The 25,932-nt window shown below is 44.6% G+C and overlaps 2 protein-coding genes across 3 annotated transcripts in view; one reads left to right on the top strand and one right to left on the bottom strand.

The window, feature by feature from the left end:
• The window catches only part of LOC144136736 (uncharacterized), a 116,862-nt gene extending 113,421 nt beyond the window's left edge, over positions 1-3,441 (top strand). For both annotated transcript variants that reach the window (XM_077669311.1, XM_077669312.1), the window contains exon 5: positions 746-3,441. In XM_077669311.1, the coding sequence (XP_077525437.1) occupies positions 746-2,896 (2,151 nt within the window). In that variant the 3' untranslated portion in view covers positions 2,897-3,441. The remainder of the gene's footprint in view (positions 1-745) is intronic.
• timeout (circadian regulator timeout) overlaps positions 1-25,932 on the bottom strand; it is a gene marked incomplete in the record, with an annotated part of 289,956 nt that overhangs the window by 248,151 nt on the left and 15,873 nt on the right. The window contains 6 exon segments of the mRNA XM_077669310.1: positions 15,586-15,758; positions 18,806-18,950; positions 21,169-21,317; positions 21,978-22,056; positions 23,451-23,554; positions 24,084-24,301. Coding sequence (XP_077525436.1) covers positions 15,586-15,758; positions 18,806-18,950; positions 21,169-21,317; positions 21,978-22,056; positions 23,451-23,554; positions 24,084-24,301 — 868 coding nt within the window.

Below are 25,932 nucleotides of genomic sequence, written 5' to 3'. Positions count from 1 at the left end.
CCACACGAAACTTGCTGAATTAATCTGCATAAAAAAGCTGTAGTCATCACCAGCGCACCATAAACCCTCGAACCTTTTTCACAACATAGTCATCACCAGCGCACCATAAACCCTCGAACCTTTTTCACAACATCCATATGGCACACCTTGATCACATTCTCATAAACCAGCAAGTTACCGTGAGATTTTTGTGTTACAACATGCTACACCAACACTGACTAACTACACTGACGATATACCTCTGAGCTTCTGCTACAAAAGTAAACAACAGAAATCATTTGTACTAGCTAAGTACAGAGCCGCAACGTAAATACTGTACATCAGAGGGCCTTGTTCCAAAAGAAGCATGCTTGTTTATAATAGACTTCAATGGCCCTGACAAGTATTTTCTTTCAAGTAAAGTGATCTGACGAACAAACACTGTCAAGCAATTATAAGTGATACCATGCACAAAAGATGTGTAAATGGCAGAAATTGCATGCAAGGTATATGCTCCTCTTGTAAACAAATTGCAGCACATTATCTGACATGGATGCAGCAATATAAAAAATGAGGTGGCAACTACGGGCCTGGAATACGTTATGATTACAAGAAATTTAACAAGCATTTGCACTGCAATATAGAAAGCATAAAGCACCTTACTTGTGATGCTTATTAGTTTTTGGCGCCTCAGTAGTTGCCTGCAAGTCACCTCCAGAACAGGTCATGTTTTAATTTGTACTTGTACACTTCTTTTCTTCACTAGGGCCTGGGCAACCTAGAGCAGCTGAATCTTCACAGCAACCTGCTTACCCAGCTAAATACCTACACATTCATAGGCCTGCGCCAAATCCAGTACCTGAACTTGGACTCAAACCTCATCTCCAGCCTCGATGTGGCTGCTTTCCAGAACCTGCCAAACCTTGGGCACCTCATTCTCAGCAACAACCCACTCGCAAGCCTGTCTCGGCTAAACTTTTTCGGCTCGCGGCTCCAGTACATTGATGCCTCACACATAGGTCTCGAACGCATACCACAGAGCCTCACACGCTACGTACGGGACCTTCGTCTGAGCCGTAACAACATTACTCATGTCACTCTTGGAGACCTGGACAGCTATCCGCATCTTGGTTTGCTCGTGCTAGATGACAACGCCATAGAAGATGTGGAAGACGATGCACTCGGACGGCAAGAATACCTCTCCAGGCTTTGGCTCAATGGAAACCGGCTAACAAGAATTCCCATGAACCTGCCACAAACACTTGTTGCCCTTTACATTGAGGAGAACCTGATAACAGAACTACAGGCGCACAGCTTCCTTGGACTCTCAAGCCTGGAACAGCTGTTCCTACAACGAAACCAGATTAGAAACATTTCGGAGGGTGCTCTGTGTGACCTTGTCATGCTGAGAACACTTGACCTGCAAGCAAACCTCATTCAAGTTCTGCCAAACCATGTTTTCAGCAACCTCACCAACCTACAGACACTGGACATTTCTCAAAATTTACTGCAGGTACTTGAGCCCCACTGCTTCCAAGGGCTCGACTCACTCCAGACTCTACAGATGTCCAGAGTATCAAATAAAGTGGATTTTGAAGAATACATTTTCGATCCACTGAAGAGTATGACCAAGCTTGAAATGTACGACAGCAGCGAGTTGGTAGCCGACATAATCAAATCAACTCGGACATTACAAGGCTTAAGAAGTATTGAAGAGCTCAACATCATGCACAACAAACTCACACAGCTGAGGCCAGACTTTCCATCATTTTTCCCAAAACTGAAAGTTCTTAAAGTTGGAGGAAACACATTTCACTGTGGGTCTGAGGTACAATGGTTCTCAGAATGGATCAAGACATCAAGCATACAGTTTTACAGCAGTTATAGCATAAGATGCGCCTCTCCAGCCACATTGCAGTTCAAGCCAATCATGCTGCTGAAAGAGGAAGACTTCTCTGAAATCACCACTCAGGCCCCTCCCACTTTTCAAGGAAGGGCATCAGGTTTGGTCAAAAGAGTACCACTCCCAAATGGTCCTGAAGTGACATCACTCTACGAAGGTCTAATAGCAACTGCATCTTCGCTGCCATTAGTGCGTCTTACTACCAGAAATACGAACCTAGAAATGGCCGAAGAGAGCAAATTACGGTCGACCAATGTGGTGAGCATTTTTCATGTTGCTCCCAAGACACCCGCACCCAATGCAAACCATTCCCAGACAACTCAAAAACAAGAGCAAGAGGAGGACAAAAAGGAGAGCGAAGAAAGTTCAAAATCTACAGCTACTCCATCAAGCAACAAGACAGCAGTGATGCATGAAGTTGTTAGCCGAAGGTGGCCTAACACCACCTCTCCTACACTGGTGAATGGAAAGAGCATTGCAATAGCAGTGACAAGTGCAGCCTGGCAACTTCCAACATCTGAAACTGCCGTTACAGCATCGTCAACTACACGACTTAACCACTCTTCTGCACCCTTCGACATGCCTGAAAGCCTGTTGTTTGCATCCGCTGTCGCCGAAAAGCAACAGCAAGAGCCAAACACTGAAGAGAAGGCAACAGTGACTTCGACTGTTATCACCGGCTGCAGTTTTATACTGTTCATTGTTCTGGTGACAACAGTGTTCTTCCTGCAGACACGACGAAACTGCATGGGATGCCGTGAGCGGTACGCCCGCATTCAGAGAAGCAGTAGCATTTCCTACCGTCCCCAACACGATGAAGTGAACATCTTGACTGTGTCAGAAGGCACGGTAGATGTGAGGACTAGCGGTGCGCAGCGCGGCATACGAAACAAGCTCTACTTTGCCGTGGCGAGCGGAGGTCCTCAAGACGCGCCCAACGAACCGCACTTGCAGGAGCTCATTCCTCGCTCCTTAAGTGACAGTGAGTGGTGCAGTGGTCAGGTGTGTATATAACCAATGTGAACATCGACTACCACACAGCATTTTGTTTCGTTGTGGACTGCCAGAAATTGTGACTATGTTGGTAACTGCAGAGACTGAGCACGCACTCCGTAACAGTGGGCCTCCCTCCTGTGCCAAAGACCTCTTTTCGTGCGACGTGGACACCTTCCAGCTCACAGCAGACATTTCCAACTAAAGAAAGGTGATGGCACAGGGAGACAATGCCAGAGACAACAGTGTTTGCATGCAGAAAGCTGACGTTCAGCTCTAAGTATGAGTGAATGTGCATGAAGAGAGGAAAGAGCTTGTAGAGTCCTAGGATTTCAGGAGGAAAGGAGCATTTCATCTTCTACAGCTGGTTAACTGAATTGGGCTTATCAAAATGCTGAGGCTGAGGATCCACAAATACAAAGCAAGTATTTTTGTAAGAAAAAGGAAAGTGGTTTTGGCAGCATGATATTAAAATGCTCCTGTCTACTTGTTTCCTTCTTCTACCATGCAGCGAATGTTTATATTATATATATATATATACACGTTGAATAAAGTGTCTACTCACAGTTCTGGCACCATTCAAGTGAAGCAAAGCAGGACGAAGACAAAGTATGTATTGCCTGCTTCATCTCTCAGAACAGGGCAAAGAAAAGCATGCAGAGTTTTGATTTATGTGCAACACATGGAAACATGCATGTCATGGAACCACTGTGCATATCATCCCTTCCGACCAATTCCTAAGTTAATGTTCCTAATGGCAGAAGCGCTTTAGTACCTAAGGAAAGATTATTTGCTACATGAAGTTCTCAAAATGTCATTTTAAAACAATACAATGGTTCATATTAAAATAATTCTACCTAAATCCTTGAAAAGATAGGTATACCATACCAGCTCCTTCTTTGTTAAGACAGAACTAAGAGCTAGTTTGTTCATCGTGACCGTAATATACAGAAAGACAATGCACATACACTGTGCTGCAACCTCTGTGGTCTTTGTCCCAACTGCAGTCTAATTTACATTTAAGCTTCTTTGCTACACTATTACAATTATGTTATTTTTCTTTAATGGACTCCCCATCATTCATAAAAACAGTGAGGAGTGACATTCGGTAATAGTAATGTCACTAGAATGAAGCAACATTATTCAGTTCTTTTATCTAAATAAATAAACTGCTACATACAATGGACAATTTGTCTATTGTATATAGCGTTAATAAAAGGAAGATGACAGAAGGTAATGAAATTGTCTGGTTAATATAGATATGCCACCCTGATCAGGAAAGTAGATGAGTAAAGAATGATGTGCTGTTAAGAAGACAGAATGCTTACTCCATTTCTTGCTTTTCTCCTGGTTGGCATTTCCTTCTCTTACTAACGGCTAGCACTGCAATTCCTTCCGAAGAGAAATTGCATTTATTAAAAGACAGTGAGAGCACTGGTCAGTACCACACTCAGCTACTGACTGGGAGGCTAAGAAATCACTGCAGGTGAGACCTGTACAGCAGATTAGTCTTGTGGTGTGGAGAAAAAGCAGAATTGGTTTCATGCGTGCAGAACAGAGGTGTGCATCTCACAGGACCCATGAATATGTTAGGTCAGAGAACAAGTCACGATGCTGGCACTCTTAGGCATTCCATATGAGAATTTAAAATAACATCATGAACATACTAATACTCAAGGCCCTCAAATAAAGTAATTGGCATACATTATCATGAAGCAAATGCAATCAAGGTGAGTCAGGCAAAGTCCATGCAAGATCCATCAGAACCCCGGACCTACCTTCCACAAATGTCGTGTCTTAAGAGTGCTCCACAAGGCTTTTAGCAAATACTGCACTGATATCATTCCAAATAACAAAACAGCATTTGTAGGGTAAAAGCCATGATGACGAAATGTAAAATTTGTACTAAAATTTTCATTCCGAGAGCAAAAAAAAAATACCTTTGGTAAAATCCTCATTAGTGCCAGTCCCAGCCCAGGTTAACTAAAGGTGTCTGTATGCTTTTACAGAACTTGACACTTTGGCTATTCGTGTTAAGCTTAATTATCTTATCATAACCCAAATTTACACCTTCCTGACTTGTTTATCTTAAAAAGGCCCCGAAACACATACATATAAAGAGGACAATAAATACACTCACCCGCATCACTAGACCATACGTGCAGGAACAACTAAGCCAAATACAAATGCTCTATCAACAGTACAAAACCTATGGACAAGCGTCATGTTTGTAAACAAAAGCGGCGCTGTGATAAGCAGCGACAAGAAGTTTAGGCAAGAATGCAGCATGCCTATACTGCACAAAGCGACGCTGCCTTCAAAACCAAATCGCGTGTGCAAATATTTCAGAGTGTGCATGTCGCCAGTGGTTAGAAATATTTTTGTTTATACCTGTAGAGTAGTTATGCGCTTTTCAACCTGTTCGCCCAGGTGTAGCGCTGTATCAGCTTCCTTCTCCATTCCTAGTTGACAACGAGTAACAGTGCAGCTACAGCTGGCAACTGCTTTGACTGACTGCATGAGACCGAGAAAGCATGAAGTATAGAAAGGAATCATCTACAGTTCTCAACTTCATGATTGCTAGTGCATATAAGAAAGATGATGCAAAGCAGCTTTATCACACATAATAAACCTTGTGATGTGCTACATGTTTCCTGTTTCGTTCGAGCCATTTCACTCCAGAGAACATGAAAAATAACTGGAAAGTTCACACATACAGTTACTTTGTATAAGGCAAATGGAACCTCCCTGTTCTTTGAACATTGTCGAGTGTGTTGCCAACTTAATATGCTTCATTCTGCTTAATGAAACAGACATTTGTGGCGGGAGTCGAGGCCTCGCTCCACTGGTAATGCACACATGGAGGTCTGCAAGAATGCTGTCCATTTACTCTCTTGGATTTGGGAACGCTGCACAAGTGCATACATAAACATTTTCTCCAAACTTCAAGCGAAAATTACCTTCACTCTGCTGGACTAGATACTTAAAGTCATTCTGCTTCTTAATTCAAAATTTCTATTCAAGTGTGTGACTTATCCTGCTTTACCAAAGAGGCTTTTTTAGTGGTATTTCGCATGTTCGCCAGGTCCTGAACAATTCGCAATAAGAAAATTCAGATAATCTGGGAAATAACACTGCGTGACTCTGCCGAAACTCTTGTGACGTTTAGTCACTTTCTAGGATCAGTGCTGAAAAAGACACCTGATGAAGCTCGCTAAGGTGAAAATAAACTATAGAAAAATATTGGTCATGCTACTTCCAAGTCCAGTGCTGCTTCGGCAACGTCTTGCTTAGCAGCTCGCTGTGAATACTGAAGGTGTCTGGCAGCAGCTTTTACGTCTTTCTGTTCTTCACAAAGAGATGCTGAGCTTATAGCGTAAATGAATGGGATCTGACAACAACCATCCCACCATTCCTCTTACAATCACACACACACATATAATATCGTGTCTAAACTTGTCGCGTTGGAAGCATGACAAACTATGAAGTAGCTGTAGATGTTGATTCTTGCAGCAAGCAACTGAAGAGCTAACATGCAGATTAAAAGCCACAAATATTTCAATGAAGGTTGTGAAGCCGATCCATCACTGATGGTGTCCCTTGTCCCACTCCAAAGGCACTGCTCAATTTTTTCGCCCCTATCTGAACACAAGAAACTTGTGGAAACTGATGCTGCTTCACCTTTTGTGCCTTGCGGCGCAATCAACCGCACCACAACTTGTCGGCATATTGCAAATTATGCTCAAAAACACACAAACGTGGCAGAACCAATGCAGACAGCCGATGTAGCTTTTGCTTACACAGTGAAAGTCACTGCTGATGCCAGTGCTGCCGCATCTCCGTGACATCACGGCCTGACATTTCTTTATGCACTAGGCAACAGCTAATGTTGGCAATGAAAGGAAGGCTACAAGGGTGGAGCACCCGTGACTATGTCAATCCGCCAAATAGTTCGGCCGCGTGATGGTGCACCTGACCGCATGGCGCACAGCCCTTTCAGCAGTATCTTCACTCAGTAGCTGGCACCATCTATAGAAGCTTCTTGCAACAAGATGTGCCAAGCAAATTCATGGTAATCAAGAAAACAGTCTTCTCCTTGACTTTCTAATGCTAAAAGTTGGCAGTTCTGTCAGAAATATGACCTGAATAACAAATGTTGACAACACACTACAATTAAGGAGAAAACTAATCACTGCAAGCAGAAACTATATTCTGCTGCATAGGAATACAGGAGTGTTTTGGCTCCACAGCTTCTGCCCCATTTCCAGAAAATGTTGGCACAGAGCATAAGATTTTGCTAAGCCCTCAATTTCCTGTGCCTCATTGAAATCTCTGGCTTTCATTTAACTTCTGTAGCATCCTTTCTACTACTATCTTACTTTTGTATCGTCACAGCAAGGAACAGCTATTAACCAGATCCCTTTAACATCACAAAAAAGCAAGTGCCAATGAGAATGCAGTACTCATGTAATGCTGCCATTGTCTCCCATCATTCCCCCTTCCCTCCCCTTTCTCCCAGAGTGTTTGGCTTCCCTCAGACTCAGAAGAAGCCAATGGGCTTTAGCAAAGCAAGTGTTCTTTTAGTGTGAAAGCACTACTTCACGGGTCAAACACAACCAAGAATCTTGAGGCAAACCTGGCCTTGAAGGTGCAGAAATAAAATAAATCATGGCGCGACCGGGTTCCAAAACTGCAGCGGCACAAACAGATCAGCGTCACTGGCCACTGCACAAGAGCACTCTTTGTGCTAACGCCTTGTGCTAAGCTGCAGCACACTCCTGCGCTTTGCACGTCGTCTTCATCAACTTCCAGCTGTGGTGCGAACAGATCAGATCAGCTTAACCTCGATCAGAGCTTAACCCGAGTCTAATATCGTCGCCAGATGTTTCGATGACCAGCAAAGCAAAAACCATGAGCCAATCAGGCCAAACACATGGTTTCGCAAGTCTACTCAGTTTAACCACGTTAAAACCCTAAGACTTCTTTCACCGGGGTTTAGTAATGCATCCGATTAAAGTTCTTTCCTCCCTCTCCCCAGTGCAGTAGGAATGATGAAAGGGGGGGGGAAAGCCTCGTAGGCAGCTAGGGACAATTCTTGACCCCTCGCAATTGTGCAGATGCAAAGCAGCCCGCAAAATCTTAGCCATAAGCAGTTAAACAGCTGCGCCTGCTGTAGCTGCGTAGTTCCGGATCATGCCGGCCACCGGACTGAACAGAACACACGTACGAGGGGCGGGGAACGCACTGCCCAAACCGGGTCGTGTGCGCCATATTTATTGCGTTGAAACCAAGATGCCCCCTGGCACCGAAGGGCAGACTAGTCTTATCACATCCCTCCCCCCTTTACTACAAGAAGCCAAACAATATTAAGGTGAGTAGTGCAAAACAGGTCGTCGCACTCTGGTACTTCGACACAAAACAGGAGTAGTTGATGTTGTGAGAGTGGGTTTCAATTCCCTCGGATGCCTTCACCAGGGTCTTGCCTAGGATCGGTGTCATCCAGGTGGTCTGGAGTTAGCTGCCTCGGCACCGTGCCCAAACTTGGAGAAGTAAGGTTCGGAGCTGCGGGCCTGCTGGAAACTTTGGGTGTCAGAACCCAAGTTCTGGCGAGGCTGCCCGATGTGATCCAGGTGTCGAGTTAAGCGCCATCCATCTTCCAGTAGAACATCCATGGACGAGGTGCACTGCTCGGTGACGACAGCAGGCGGCCACACGGGTCCTGGACAGAAGTTCCTTGTGAACACCTGGTCTCCAGAACGACCAAAAACCTGGGTTTTGTCCCTTGGTCACATCTGATTTTCTGGTTCAGTTGCTTCTGTATCGCCTTGGTCCGGAGGTCTGGGTGTAGCAGGTCCAACGCCATCTTCAGCTTCCGCCCCAGCAACAGCTCCGAAGGGCAGCAACTCGTGACCTCATGAGGCATAGACCTGTAGGTCAAGAGCATGCGGGCAATTTGAGTGAGAATATCACCAGGGCCAGCTTTCCACAACTTGTTTTTAACGGTCTGGACTGTCCGCTCAGCCGCACCGCTCAGCCGTACTGTTCGACGCTGGATGATATGGTGGCACCAGCATTCGCCTCGCACCGTTTCTCTTGAGGAATGTGGAATAGAGTTCAATGGTATATGCAGGCCCATTATCAACACCACCACATCTGGGAGGCCTTGGTTTGTGAACACAGTTCGCATGCATGCAATCGTTGCTTCGGCGGACTGTGTGGAGACAGAAAATACTCCAATCCACTTTAAGAACACAACGAATGCAATAAAAAAAATAGGTGGTCCTGTGAGAACCCGCATAGTCCACATGCAACCACGACCACAGTTTCTCCGGAAATGGCCAAGACATGACAGACAACGGTCGTGCCACTCTTTGATGCTCCTGGCAAATACGGCACATTTGAATGGTTATTGCTATGTCGTCATCCAAGGTAGGCCACCATACATGGCTATGTGCAAGAACCTTCATTTTGGACACTCCTGAATGACTCTCGTGCAGCAACAGGAGAACTTCACTTTGTAAGGATTTCGAAACAATGACTCTGCTGTCCCATAGTACACAGTCCCCTTGGACACTTAACTCGTGGAAGCATGCCTCGTATGGTCTTCCATCCGACCCTAAGTCCAGCTGGCATTTATACCACAATGCTGCTCTAACTTGCGACAGCACCAGATCTCTGGAGGTGGCTGCTGCAATGGAATTTGATGACAGCACCCCTGGATATACTCCTTCAAGCATAAAAACGCATAAAGCATAAAGCATCAAGCGTGGCAGTCAACAACAAAACCGGCAGCTGGCAGAGGTAGCCGGCTTAACCCATCAACATGTGCAATTTGGGAACCCGGCCTGTACCTCAGGTCAAAGCTGTACCCAGACAACAACAAGGCCCACCTTAGCACCATTGGAGAACAGGATTCTGGAAATGGTTTGTCTGCTGCGGGCAGGCCGAGCAGCGGTTTGTGGTCCGTGATTGCCTTGAAATGCCGGCACCACAAGCACTGCTTGAACTTAGTGACTCCAAAAACAAGTCTCAACTTATCTAACTGGCTGCAGTTTTTCTCAGCGGTTGCCAGGCTGCGAGAAGCAAAAGCAATGGGCCGCTCTTCTCCAGATAGCGCTCGTTGAGCCAATACAGCCCCAATGCCAAAGGGAGATGCACCTGTGACTAGCACAGTTATCTTTCTTGGGTCAAAAAGTGCCAATACGGCAGCAGAAGCCAACAGCTCTTTCCTTCTCCGGAAAGCGAGCTCTTCATCAGTTGTCCAGTGCCGTGGTGTTCCTGACACCAACAGACTATTGAGAGGGTGCAATAGTGCAGAAAGGTTTGGCAAGAACCTTCTGTAAAAATTAACCAACCCAAGGTAGCTCTGAAGTTCTTTAAACCCTCGGGGGCAGGGGCTTCCAGCACGGCCTCAGTCTTAGGGTGCATTCACACTTGTTAAAAAATCCAACAAGCGAAGCAGATTCGCTCGCCGGAAGAACTAGGACCTGTTCTCATCTATTGACGCCCAGGCGAGGCGGAACCGCTGTGCCGCTGCTGTTTCTTGCTTTTCCACACACCTCCCGGCCGCCACGTCACCACTCGCGGCGTACACAGATATGGTTAGAAAAGAGCATAAATCGACGCTGTGTGTGTACCCTAACCGTTCGCACACTTACGTGTATTAAACGCAGGTACATTCCCGCTTTCAGTTCAGCATATGCAAACAGACTAGCAGAGATAAGCCTGGCCTAGTGGCGCCATCTACTAGTCAGGACGGGGACCATTACTGTGAACAAACCGACGTACTGCTTAAGCCTGGTAGCAGCAGAATCGCCACTCTAAAATAAAAAAAATAAAGCAAATTATCACTTATACATTTTCTTATAGGAGGATGAGACGAAGCGAAAGACCGGTGGCCCATTTATGGCCAGTGAACACGCTGAAAAAGGACGCAACAACGACGAATTCAGTACGAAGCGAGGGGTCCTGCTTCGAAGGGCACCGCAATGTTTGCCGCCACGAAATTTTTACGGCGGCGGAAATCGGTTCTGGACCGATCGGACTCGCCGTGCCGCTTTCCGCCCTGGTCGGCGTCAAAAGCAGCGGAATCCGCTTCGCTCGCAGCATTTTTGGACAAGTGTGAACGCGCCCTTAGACAGGTTTGGGCGGTTTCCAGCTGCACTAAAGATATGGCTCGTTCTAGGCATCTGGTTTCAAGAATTCGCATTTGGATAACTTCAATCGCAGTACCGCGGTTTTCAGGCGGTCCAAAACTTGGCCCACATTTTCCCAATGCTCTTGGTCACTGGTTCCCGGGACCAGAATATTATAAAAATACACTGCGACATGGTCAAGGTCATGCAAAAGATTTTCTATCTCTCGACGAAATTGAGCTGGGGCTGATGAAACGCCATATGGCCACCTTGTAAAGTGGAATAAACCTCTCGGAGTGTTAACGGTGATTAACTTTGGGCAGTTTTCATTCAGCGGGACCAGGTGGTAGGCGTTTTGCAAACCCAGCTTAGTAAACTTCTCGCCCCCCATCAATCTTGAAAAATGTTCCTCAATCCTCGGAATGGGGTACAACTCGATAACAGCCACCAGGTTTATGGCTGTCCTGTAGTCACCGCACACCTGAACTCGGCCATCGCGCTTCAATACAGGAACTTTGGGGGCGGCCCACTGAGACATTTTTACGGATTTGATAACCCCTTCCCACTCCGTCCTCCGCAGTTCTTAAATAACCCGATCCCGTAAAGCAAATGGTATCGGCCACACATTGACAAAGTGCGGCTTCGCCCCTTTCTGCACAGATATTGGAGCGGCAATGCCAAGAAACATGCTTAGCTACGCCAAAAAGAATTCACTATGTTGACTCACCACGTCTTCTGCAGACTTCCCGACGTTAACTCCCTCTGGCTGGATGATGCCTAGCTTGAAGGTCCTCATCCGGCTACTTCCAAACAGCGTAGGTCACGCCCCCTTCATGACAAACAGCAGTAGCCGACATTCATTCTCGCCGAATTTAACAATGGCTTCCAGCTTTCCCAGGACAGGTTTCATGTCGCCAAAAACCTCCGCAGCTGCACACGTGATGGCTATAATGGCGTCGTCGGAAAAAGCTCGTTGAACTTGCCCTCGTTAATGGTTGATACACTGGCGCCGGTATCCAACTCCATGTCAAGCGTCGCGTCATTGACTACCACTGCAAGGCGCATAGACTTCAAACTAGCTGTTCCAAGCGTCCACAGATCGAAAGCTTCGTGCTCTTCAGCCGAGACAGGCAAGTCGTCCACATTGTGCATGCGACCAGACCCGCTCCAGTGATTTCTTCTTCCCGCCTGAAATTTACAAACTCTTGCAAGGTGCCCTTTCTGGCAGCAGTTGCAACAGATCCTGCTCCCATGCCTGCACCGACACGTAGAATGACTTCCCCCACAACGGAAGCAACCATTATCATTGTGCCCCGAGGCAACAGCATTCGCATGCACTTGAGCTTCATCAGATAGTATCTGTGCTTGCTGAGTGTTCAATGAGTGTGGATCTTTATGTGCAGCCTCCATAGCTGTGACGGTGTCCTTCACAGTTCCGAAAATCAAATCCGTTTTTTCCAACAGCCGAGTCTGCATGGTCACGTTGCTGATGCCACTCACAATCTGGACAAGCAACATGGACTCTCGAAATGTTGCGAATTGCTGTCTTCAGCCAATTTCTTCAGTGACACAATGTAGTCACTCACAGTCTCTCCTTCTTTCCGATGCCTCGAGAAAAACTTGAAACTCACTGTTGCTTCCGATACGCGAGGTGCGTATGCTTGTCCAGCATGGCGAAAATTTCAGTCAGTCCTGTTTGAGAAGGCGGGCTTGGTGCTAGAAGGTTTCTCAGCAGGGAATAAGTCTCAGGGCCGCAGCATGTCAAAAACACAGCTGTCTACTTGTCGCTCAGGATGTCATTAACGGTAAAGTACAGCTCGGCTTGCTCACGGTATTCCGCCCACTCTGGTGTACTCGGGTCAAATGCGTCCAACTTCCCAACGACAAGCATGTTGGCGTTTGATGTGCTCAGCCGGTGTGGTTTGTCAGTCATCCTCGTCGTCACTTGTAGCTGCATAGTCCCACGTTATGCAGGCCGCCGGACTGAACAGAACGCACGTACAAGGGGCAGGAACCACACTGCCAAAACTGGATCATGTGCGCCGTATATACTGCGTTGAAACCGAAATGCCCCACGGGACCCAACGGCAGACTAATCTTATCATAGAGTCTTTTTATGCTCAGAAGGTTTTTGCAATTCCAACAAAGCGTTTTGCAGCCTCTTTAATGCTGCAATTTCAGTCTTTGCTCCATAGGACATCGATAGCTCCAGAGATGGATAGTGTTGAGTGTTACTATCACGTTAAAATTTCGGTTCCACTAAATTTGTCCCTTTTTTTACTATACCTGTTCTAAGTACTTTATGCTCAACGGGCCCTAAGACCATGTGCATTCATTTAGAAATTTTGCTAAATGGTCAAGCTTCTAAGACACTGTCACAGCAACAACTTTCCTAGAGAAGCTTTTCTGCAGAGAAGTAGCCACAGTCGAGGCATTCAAAGTAGTAAAAAAACACATTATCGCCTTATCCAACAAACTTGGGACTTGCTCACCCTTCCATGCAGTTAACTTCAATGAGTTTTCATGAAAAAGAGCGGAGATGACAATTTTTTTCCTTCCAATTCTGCTCTGGCTACAGCCACTAAGCACACTGCCTGTCCACTCACTCCCCCCCCACCCCCCCACCCCCCCAGTTCCAGCAAAGTTTTTTGTGACGAACAGCACCTCACTTCAAGCATACCAAACCCACAAGATCATTTCCAATAATAAAGGATGTAGGTACAGTATGGAATACCATCTTTAAACAGGGACACGACAAATAAAATGACCAATTGCGTCAAAATTTTCAATTTCTCAGTTTATTTTTTCGTAACCCTCTGGTCTTCATCCGCCTCATGACACAAATTTATAGAAAGGTATGATACAGATTTAGAAAATTTTCATTCTCTCATCGTCAAAAACTGTGAGCAAATCATGCTTTCTGATGCATCCGGCACATCATGAATTCCGCGGGTTTCCGAAGACTGAGCAACATCATCTTAGTAGCATCATAAGTGGAAAGATCAGACGATCACAGCTTCGGTTCATTGCAATGCGCAATTTGCTGACCAAAAACAAAAGCATAGATGGCAATAAACAAGGCAAAAGAGGGAATTGGCTTTAAGGTTGATTTTTTTCAGCTTTCAGTTTCATGCGATTGCCATCACTCATTCCTGTATATATGCATGTACGTATATATCCATGCTTATTTGCTTTTATTTCCATTAGTACTGGCCATCTAAAAAAAGAACTACTAATAGATTTATGACAGAACATGGGATTTGTAAACATTCAGACATAAACAACTTGTGCACTTAATTCTTAACTATTTAACATCCCAGGGATGACTTTTCAAGGGTGTTAATTGCAGTTACTCAACAACTAGACCAACTAGCTTAAAACAAATTGCATTTCTGAAATCAGCGTAAAAAGTTGCAGATCTGTGCCAAATTTGATAACATGTCATGCATGAATAACAAAAATAGTTTTAATTGCCGTATCCCCCCTTAAAAGGATTATGCAGTGAATTCAAAGTCACCTGTAAATGTTTTTAATGGTTAGAAAGAATGCTACAGAGCATTCACATTAAGTATCAATCCTCGGAATGGAGCCGAAGATTTATTATGAATTTTTAAAAACTGTTTTTCAAAAGTCGCGGGCCGACTGGTGTGCTTTTAGTGACTTATTTTGGAACTGCTCATCCAAGAAATGGACGTCACGACTGTAGTGACGTCGGCAAGCCGCCACATGCTGCCACCATGGGTATAAATGCAAGCGCGGTGACAGGAGGAGGAGCGAGAGAAAAAGGTGCAAGGACCGGGTCTTTGGAGCGCCATCTCGAAAATCCACAATGCTGTCAACTGTCATGCTGAACCCTTGTACTGCTATGTTCTAAATACCGCAGACTCTATATAAAGATCTTTTTGCTTGCTCCACTACCACCCTTCTTTGGCTAGCCTACCCCGCATGGAAGATGCGCCAACTGCAAGGAAACTCGGCTGCGCTACCGTGATAGCCCCCAACAGCGCAACATGATGCTGGAGAGTACGCACACTGTTATTCATTTCAATACACGAGTGCTGCATGGTGCACAAGCGACGTTTGGCCAACAGTCTAAGACAACTATGCCCCATACCCTACATGAGCTGCACTTGTTTGCTCCAGACCTGGCTGGACAGCCTCAGCAGCAAGATGAGCGACAATGGGAGGCAACAGCAGCCTGAAAAATTCTATTTCTAGACATGTACAGTCACAACGAAAAAATATCAGCACTGTGACATGCCACCAGAGTGGCAGACAGCAACACTCAGTGCTGCAGTCATGAACAGGCCAATAAGGAAAGTGCCAGGAGTGTTCGCGAAGCATGGTGCTGTGCCAGCCACCCGGTGAAATTTTCATCACTCCGGTGACGTTATTGTGCTAATCTTCCTCCGTCATGGCTGTACATGATACATGAAGGGCACAGGACTGTGCCATAAATGGTGACATTTGTTTTTTTACATGAAGTTTTACTTAGGCGGATCAAATGCCAGCAGTAATAATCGCAAGGCTAGCCTCGCCTGTAGCAAGCAACCCAAACCTCATGCACTGACTCACCCTTCATGTCAGCAAAGAAGATGTCCTTGAGTGCTTGAAACTCAGTTTCATCCTCCTGACAGCCAAACATGTCGTGACCTGGCCACACCTCTTGTGCTGCTCGTAGCAAAGACACAGCCTTGGCCGTCTCCCGGGCCCAGAGTGCTGTCCGGATTCGAGACACGGCGTCAAGCCTACAACCACAGAGAAAACAAGCACAACAGCAAAAGGCAATTAGAGAAACTTGGAAAGGAAAGAAAACAAAATAATTAATCTTTTTCAAATTTCCTATTTTTGCACCAAATTATTCCCTACATACCTGGTTATGCTAAACATGAATTTAAAAAATAACAAGACAAATTTTATGCTCAGATTGCAACAAATCAAGCAGTAGAATGCACACGCCTCAGCCAACAAATAACAGCCTTTGCCAGCTATCCCAGGATCTAATACACTGCATTTTTTTAATTTAGCGAGGCTTTTTTTCTCTTCAAGCCCATCATAACCTAAGAGGGAAATAAGTTGAATTGAGTTAAAAACAATGTAAAACGTTGTTTATATGCAAATACACTTTTCATAGGAAGCAAAAGTATATCGTACAAGCACACCATATAACAAATGCTCCCAAGAGTGCATAGGACTTCTGCAGGTCCCACAAGGCACATTAGAGTTAATCAAAAAAATAAACTGCTACTATGGGTCTTTTGTAGAGAAAGTAAAGTAACATCACACTGTTTGTACTTCATTAGTACAACTGGATAAGAAGTGGCCCCTGAAAGTTAAAGGATAAAAAGATGCCACAAAGCTTTGCAATGTTTGTTTGTCCATGCTTGAAGTTGCTGGCACAAGGCTTTTATCACATTGTTTGTGATGCGAAATGCGACTAGATTTGGCAAGCGCAACCAAACTAAGTGATAAAGCTGTGTGCTTTGTGTGTGAAGGCTTTCAGTATGCACTTACAAACATTACAAAGTAGTCAAGGGTTCGAAGAGAGTTCGTCTGGTCAGGCATTAGTAGAAGTAAAAGTATATTAGTCACTGGCCAAATCAGAGTAAAAACTATTTGACATTTCGGAACGTCGTATGGGTTCCTTGTTCACAATAAGGCTAAAATGGCAAGCGGTCGAAACTTAAATACACAGAATATGGCGTAATGATTGTATGTACGCTGGTGCCATCGTCCCTTCCTTCCGGTTCATAGTATCAGGCATCGTTTGGATGAATGATGACTCAAGCAAAAGGAGTGTCGTCAGGTTACGCTCTTTGGATATAATGGCAGCACTGTCCCAGTTGATATAATGCATTTTCTCGTGTGCGTGCTTGGCATTCGCATTGGAAGCCACTTTGTGGTTTTCGACATCGTGCTGATGCTCTTTCATTCTTCTGGGGAATTTTCCTGTTTCGCCTATGTAAACGTGGTTACAATCACCACACGGGATTCGATAGACAACGCAGGGAAAGCGGTTATCTGGCAGGGGGTTCTTGACTTTCACCAGCATACTTCGAAGTTTGCTGGAAGGCACATGTCCAATGTGTACTCCGCGAAAATACGGTATAAAGCTTCACTTAGAACACGTACATACGAAATGCCAGCAGTGGCGGTGAAAACCTTACAATTGGAAGAGCTCAGTTAATAATAATAATTGGTTTTTTGGGGGAAAGGAAATGGCGCAGTATCTGTCTCATATATCCTTGGACACCTAAACCCCGCGGCGCCGAAGGGTAAAGGAGGGAGTGAAAGGAGAAAGGAAGAGAGAGGTGCCGTAGTGGAGGGCTCCGGAATAATTTCAACCACCTCAGGATCTTTAACGTGCACTGGCACCGGCGCCTTAGCGTTTTTCCTCCATAAAAACGCAGCCACCGCGGTCGGGTTCGAACCCAGGAACTCCGGATCAGTAGTCGAGCGCCCTAACCACTGAGCCACCGCGGCCGGCGGGGCAAGAGCTCAGTTGCAAGATCTGTTTTTGGATCCTTTCCCCAAAATGGTCGGGATAGCCATTAGACAAAAGCTCTCGGCATATCATTTGGAGTTCGGCTTGCAAATCGTCTTTTTCTTTGCAGCTTCACGTCGCACGCGTCACCAAAGACGACACAACGGATCTTTTGTGGGCAACTGGGTGACTTGAATTAAAGTCTAAGTACTTTCCTGTGTGCGTTGGTTTCCGGTATTAGTGCTCGGCAATCCAATGCAGCTTGTGCACGAGAAAACGCATGATATCGACTAGGACAACGCTGCAATCATATCCAAAGAGCACAACCTGAAGACACGCCTTTTGCTTGAGTCATCATTTATCCAAACAACGCCTGATACTATGAACCGGAAGGAAGGGACGATGCCACTCATGCACATACAATCATTACATCATATTCTGCGTATCTAAGTTTCAACTGCTTGCCATTTTAGCCTCATTGTGAACAAGGAATCCGTACGGGTTCCAAAACATCAAATAGTTTGTACTTTGACTTGGTCAGTGACTGTAATGCTTACACATTACAAAGCTTTATGACAATAGTAATCAGTTTATTATAGCACACAAACCAAGGTATTTATCAGCTACCCAACCAAAATGACATGTTTCTCTTGCACAGCTAAAACTGAGTTAAAACCAAAAACAATTAACACCACTAGCTGCTCGGAAAAAGGATTAGTAAACTATTTCACATGGGTTTGTTGAAAGCGTTCAGTCATTGGCTCAGAACATACAAGTGATGCAGATATCAGCATATCTCAGCAGAAGGACCACTGACAATGATTATTTGAAAAGCAACGCATTAAAAATTCATTACAGTTTCCAGCACCTGCCATACACCCAACCTACATCAGAGAGTCAAGGTATAGACCCCATTAATATCAAAGGTAAAAGACAAATTCTTTTGGTGAGGTATTTCTCTACTAAAGGTGAAAATTACTTTTGGACATTACAAGCCAAGAGGAAAGCTAGTTAGAAAATGGGAGAAAGTGTGCTTGTCATGCATAATTATGGAGTAATCATTCTTAAAGCTCCAACTTTGTTACCATTAATACTGAAAGGACTTGTAAACCTGCAGTCAAAAGTTAACCGAACGCAAGAGCAGCGAAAAGACAATTTCGTCACCATCTTTGTCTTTGCCAGCAGCCTTGTATGTTATACACGTGGCCCAATTCTGAGCGTACAAATTTAAACTGCTTAGCAGGCGTGCATGGTGGAACCAAGTACCACCCATGGATATTCTGTGGTTGACTGCAAGAATCTTGTACATACTTTTGTTCATCTTCAGTGTTGTCCAATGTTGAGTCATAGGGAACAACATCGTTGGGAAGCTCCTCTTCACCTTGAATTGCCACAGCAATTCCACATGACACTTCCAACCAATGCTGCTGCAGTACTTCTTCACTAACAGCATTACCTAAGAGGAAAAGAAAGACCACACGAATTTAGTTTTTCAAGCAGTGCTTTTGAATCTCAGAAGAAAAGGCATCTCGCGAAGTCTGTATCAAATAACTTTTTTTTTTTGCTTCTCAAACATTAATGGAGTAAAGCCAAAAAAAGGCTTCACTTTCATTTTTTTGGAAATCCTACCCTGGCCTGAGGGACTATGCACAGTGATGTGACTGGCCATAGTCAGCGTAGAGCAGCTTTTGGAGCAGCCAAAAGTGCCTGTGGCAAAGAATAGTGAATGTCTGGCGCAGATTGATACTTTATTTTCCGGTGTATAAGTCGCATTTTTTGTTTTCAATTTTCCTCGGTGCGACTCATATACAGCAAAATATGGCGCACCACCGTGCACCATCTTTTTGCCATTCCTAGTAACTGTGTTTGAAAAGAAAATCAATGTAAAAGAGAAGAATCGAGTAATTAGATAGTTTTAGCACAGTGTGACCCGCTTTTGCGGGCAGTCGGGGACCCAACTATGCCTGCGCAGTGATCAGAGTTCGCTCTTCAAGGCCATCTAAGCATGAGCAAATAGCTCACCGCGGATGCTATTTATGGTATCGGAATGTGGACTACACTAATGAAAAACAATATAAAATGTTATCTTGTGGTCAGAATCAATAATTCTCGCAACAACCGGACTGTATGCGGCAGCACGAAGTGCATGCTGCCACCGCATCCAGCCCAGTCATATGCTCAAAAGTTTCAATTTCAGCGTCGCATCCGAATGGCTTCACACACGTTGTGCGTTGTTCTTACCCAATATGACACCGCCTGCAAGGCGAAACAGCTGCGATGCAAAATTGAAGTTGCATGCAGTTGACTATGTGCTCGAGATTATGAACCACGTGCAGCAGGGAGACAGTTCGACGTGAGTGAAATAAATTATCCGGGAGTGCCTCTTTTTGACACAGCAATGAAACGAACCCCAAAATTGACACCCACTAAGAACATCATGGTAGCTTGCCGTTTCGCCAATTTGGCCGAGCAAGGACGTGGTCAAGACTGGCGCCATTCGTGAATGTTTGTGCCGTGCGCATTTCCAACGTGTCCTCCACACCACTGGATGATCAACGTAAATCCTTGCGCCCTGTGGGCCTATTTCACTCCTCAGTTTTCATTACGCGGGGTGATAATAAGCCCACGGCCAGCATGATATGCAGCATGCATACCTTTTCAAAAGATAACATGCGGCGCCCGTGAATTTTGTTCTTGAAGAAATAAGCAGTCCTGGCTCAGACTTGGCGCAGATTACTCATACTTTGTCATAATGTAGTAGCATGTAGCAGGCTTTGCGTTTTGGTGCAGTTTGGCACAATTGGCACAACAATCAGATCGCTGTATGCATTCCTTACTACCGTAAAAACCGGAATATAGGTCGAACTTTTTTTCAAAAAACCATGGTGAAAAGTCGACCCCCGTCTTATATACCGGTCATTGGCAGAAAAAATACGGAAGTCTTGCAACAATGGGTGGCTGAAGTAAACAGCCTCCATCACCATCGCCATCAGCAGCAGTGCCAGCTTTTTGCGTTTCAGTAGATGCAAAGCGGAAGCTAACGGCAATTTACCGTCACCTTCAAGAAAAACACGATTGAGTACGAGGAAGCTCACGGGAACCTGGCGGCACAGCGCGAATTTGGAGTATCCGAAAAGAGCATTCAGTACTGGCGGAGGCAGAAGCTGCGTAGTGTATCGAGAATAGGAAGGAAACGTTGCGCTGCGAGCAAGATCGCTGCCTGTGACTGCCGAATGCATCCGCGTGAAAGCGGCAGAGATCGCGCGTGCCTCTAGACTCACGAGGGCGCAATTCAAAGGCTCGCCATCCTGGTTGCGGCGATTCATGAAGAGGAGGGCTTTGCTCTACGGCGCCGTACTTGCCTGTGCCAGAAACAAACACGCGGGCCGATTGGTGCGCGATATTGTTAAAAAATTTGCCGGGTGTACATACAAGCAGCATTTAAATGAAATTAAATACTGTCACCATTGTGCAACCTCTCGAGTCGTACTTGTTTCAAAGTAAGGATGTCTTTCGGTACTTTTCCCATTGAAAAAAGATCTTTTTCATTTTTAGAATTGGTTAGTTAGGGGGTCGACCTATATTCCGGTCCGACCTATAGTCCGGTTTTTACGGTACTTTTTCAAGGCAGGTCAAATCAAACAGAAGCACTGCGTTACAGCTCACCGACTCACCTTGGCTGTTCTCTTTTGGTTTCTGCTTCTTTGGCTGTCGATGTGCCTTGCCTTTCTGCTTTACGATGATATGTCTATGGCCTTTAGCAAAGTGCTGGAGCATCTTGATGTAAACATGAACCATCTCCACCAAGTCTCGAAGGTAAGAGCTAGATTAACATAAAAGATAGGGAGGCCAATTTAAGCAAAGATGACTGCCAGAATAATCCTTTATTCTGTTCTGTCACCAAGGTATTTTGTAAGAAACACTTGAAGTCGTCAGTTTTCTAGATTATAGATAAGATGGCATAGAGATCAACTTCTGGTAGAAGACATCTGACTGCTCTAATTGCCGCATCCGTAATTTTTTTTTGTCCAAACATCCCGGAATGAGCCCCGAAAGTGCCAATACCATTTCGTCCCTTCTTCCTGCTTTTGATCTCTAGCGCCACAAGTACCACACCAAGTGAATTGGACCACTTTTCTCAGAGCACTGACAAATTGGAAAAATGGCACTGTCTGTTGTCTGATTTGCCCCAATCTGCCCCGATGGAATGAACAGATGATTGCAGGCAGCACTTGACTATGCTTTTTTGCAGCATAAAATGACACCCATCTATTATCACGTAAAGTGTGAGATTTCATGTCCCTCTGCTCGTTTCCCTCTACCTCCTCCACCATAGATCTGCAATATGAATAACCCATCAAAAAGAGTGCAATACACAGAATGAGCTCCCCGTCCGTTAATAAAATTGCAAGCCATTCTGATGCCCAGCCATGGCAACCAACAAATCTCCAAAACAACAAGCACTTCAATGCAGTATACTTACATAGGCTGTACATATTCATTGAAGTTCAAAAGCAGGTGCAATACAATTTCCCTGTACTCAGGAAGATAAAAGATTGTTCCTAGAGGAAGAAGCATGACTCCGATTAGCAAAAAAATCTTTGAGAAGTCCATTGCACTATTTCACCACTCCTAACTGAACATCCTTGTGCAAAATGCAAAGCCACAAACATGCAGCAGATATTAAGCCAGCCACTTAACCTCCATCGCAATTAAGCTTTACACTGAGTCCAAAAATTTACTAACAGATGCAAGTAAAGGTGAATTTACCACACCACACGTCCCATAGAGCCTATGTAAAAGAGCGCCTGAAATTTCGCATGCATCACAACTGATTCCTTGATTTCTCAGAGCACATTTGCACTAGCCGCATGACTGCCACCAATAGCTCAGCCACCAAGTAATGAGTATAGCGCGATCTTGCAAGTTCAGACTTTAAGAAGGATCGAGAACTTGATCGAATAAAGAGGAATTCAAGCTAAAAGATATTCTGGGCCTGATATTGTGAGCAAGTTAGCACACTGCACAAGTATGGTCGTGAGATTGTATCATTCTCAGACGTTGTCCACTGCACAAATCTGAATAGCAGTCAAGTTTGCAGAATCCATCCGCACTGAGTCCTTTCGACCCGAATACGCAAAGAGGCAGCAGCGAAGCACATGGGAGGCATATACAGCTTCACAGAGATGGCGAGTAGAAGAAAATAAGGGTGCTTTTCAAAGCGAGAAGCTTGTACCAGCAATGAAATGCACAACATCCCCGACTGCTCAATCGCAACACTGTCAAAACAAGCATTCTGATGAACGGCAAAACACCCTTCATTGTATGCAATCCACAGCTGAGTGCACACAGTAATATGCCACCAGTTCCGAGATTGGCTTTCGGATACTGTCAGTAGGCCCATTGCAAAGGGAAACGCCAACGGAGTGCTTGTTTTAAAAGTTTGCTGGTTTTTCTTTCTAATCTTTATCACCATCTTTATCTTTTCATTTCGAACCCTACGTACCGTACCATAGGCACAGCGCACTATCCGCAGCGCACTGCCCGCAGCAGCGGGGCAACAAATGCCAAGCTCATGAAACCAGTCTTTGCCTGTTGTCTGTGCACATGATCGCAGAGAGAGATTTAGAATCATGTGAAGCTTCAGAATGTGCACAAAACTACTCACCCTCTCCTCCACCGTACTTGCAATTAGAAGTCGAAGTAAAGTGATTTTTTTTATGAAATTTAATTCTTTGGACTGCCCAATTTTTCGGACATTTTCGCGATCACTAGCGAGTCCAAAAAAATGGGTTGGTGAGTGTAATCTGCACTGCTGATATTTAGACTGACACTAGACGATCAGACTATCTTCAACAGTAAAAATGCGTGGGCTGAAACAAGCCACTACATACACTAAGATAATCTTAGCTGTAAAACTCATGAAGCTAAGAGAACTGAAAATCATTGCACGAACCTTTCAAAACCTTAGCTGCTTCTCTGACAGCTTCGTCAGGACTGCTGTCCATGGCAGCCAGTGTCCGCAGCAATTCTTGATAAGCTTTCAAGCCAACATGAAGCCTGTAGAGGTCATAAAAACACTAGCATTGCATTTAGGAATGCAAGGTCAAAATTGCAAGTTTAAAAGACGCAACAGAATACATGCCATAAATAAAGTAGCTCGACTTCAAGCTATTGTTGCGTTACTGCATTTCTTTTTTTTTCCCTTTAGATTGCAACGCCTGCACAATGCTACATCTTTGTTACAAGCTACACAATGCTACAAGGTTTGAAACCTCAGTAAGAACTGAGGCTAACATAACCTGGAGGTGTCAGTATGAACAAAAGCATTGAATATTTTCATTGCACACATTGTTCTGCATTTCCCCGTTTGCAATTGTAGTATAAGGTCAAAAAGCAAAGTTTAAAAGTTATTTACAATTACCTTTGTATCCTACAAAATGACTTCTTGCATTCAGTTTCACTCAGCAAGTACATTTCACAACTTATTTATTACCACAAGGAAAAAAATTAGATAAGCACTAACAATGCATGTACTTTAAGGCAAGTTGAAAAACCAGTGAAGGAAGCCGCAAACAAGCCTACACACCTCTTTGACCATATCTGAATTTTGCGCTTGTCAGTGACCATCATCTCGTAGTACTGTTCCAGCTCTGTCTGCACATAATGAAATGACTCCTTCGAAATGGTTTCACTGACAAGGCTGACGTCAAAGCCATTGTGCCGATTGAACTCCATGAAGAACTTGAGTGCCCAGAAGTAATAGCTCTCGTCATGTGAAAGTGCTTTCTTGCGTTGTAGGAAGCTCTGCAAAGAGGAAACATAATACCGGAGCCCTTAAAGACTCACCCCTACAAGCAGTTCAGTCAGCAAAAGTTTAGTTATTTCAGAACAAGAATCAAAATGCTCTTTATTCCTGCATTCATTTTTCACAAGATGGCATGTATGCACAAAGGAGCCCTCGAGTCAAGGGCTGAAATGGGAGCTTTTACATCAACTAACCAGGTAGCTACAAACCCTTCTAGGTAGTTTCCTCGTAGTCATGATTAATCTTTACAGCAAATGACTTAGCTGCTTTTGCTACACAGCATCAACTAGCTCCATTTCTAGCACTCGAGCAAAAACGGTAAAAAGCAGTTGCAAACACAATAACACAATATGTAAAGAATGGTCATAGCAGTTCAAAACATGTAAGCTACCAAGACTGCTGAAAACTGAAACTGAGTGCTGAATTCTAGCAAAAGAAGTGACTATCAATGCAAAATTAATGCAAAAGAAAAAAGCACATTGATAATAGCAGAAATATTTCACACATATTGCATGTTTCTTCCAGGCATGTATTAGCAAAAAGCAAGGAAAGGACAAAGAAGCTGTAAAAGAAATGCACACCCACTCTAAAAAACACAAAATGAAATAGTGCGGCAAATATTTGTACTGTTTGTTTGTTCAATCTTCAAAGCTGCTGGCATGCGGATTTATGGCTTTTGTTTGTGATGCAAGACTCAACCAGATTTATCTAAATTGATCTCATCCAGGTGGAGCCGATTCTGCGCTGTTCCAGACTGTTGCGGTAACTTTCCATGCCGTACCTCGAAAGTTCGCTGTTCAAGCTTTGAATTCAGCATGGCCAAGAGCAGCAAGCATTCTATTCGATGACCACCAAGCATGCTTGTTGCTTTTACCGGACGAAGTCATAGCTTTGATGACAACCATGAAGCAGCATGTTTCCCTCAGTACCCTGGATGAACAAGTAAGTGTTCCACCCCGTTCAAGCGTCATGGTCACCGTAGGTGCCATGGATGACAAGAACATAAAAACTCTCATCAAGGAGAACAAGGAGTTGATTCTAGAGTGAGGAATCAGCATCGCAAGAGGCATTGCAGATTTCCACAATGGCCAAGCTGAAGTGCTGCTGATGAACTTCAGGGAAGAATACCAGCACATTAACAAAGGAGCAACGACTGCTTTCTTCAACGAGCCATCCAACATTCGCGAAGCTTCGCCCTCTGCGATCGAGCCCCAGAAGATTCTTCTCGTGAAGATCACAAGCACGTCTCGACATAAACCCAGCCCTGCCTTGGAACAAACAATACAAAGATTCGCAGCAATAGTAATAAGTCTGCATAGAAGCAACATTTTGGACAAAGTACATGTCCAACAAATTTAGACAACACAGCATCATAGGACCCCTAGGAGCTGGAATAAAAAAAAAATATCCCAAGAAAAGTGACTTCATTTTAATAGAGGGAACATGTTTGAATATTTCCTAGCCATATACAATCCAGCCAGAATCAAAATGGTCCAAGAACTACCCTAGTTTTTACCTGCCATAACGCATCATTAGTAAAAATGGTGACAATGGTTGAGAATAAACAAATCAGCAGATGGAAAGCAACCACCTATGTTAAAGGCAAGTTTCGCCTTATTAAGATGTTATA

Source organism: Amblyomma americanum, chromosome 6, assembly GCF_052857255.1.
Source record: "Amblyomma americanum isolate KBUSLIRL-KWMA chromosome 6, ASM5285725v1, whole genome shotgun sequence".
NCBI lineage: Eukaryota > Metazoa > Arthropoda > Arachnida > Ixodida > Ixodidae > Amblyomma > Amblyomma americanum.
Note: the sequence above shows the minus strand (reverse complement) of the source record. Positions and strands in the feature narration are given on the sequence as shown.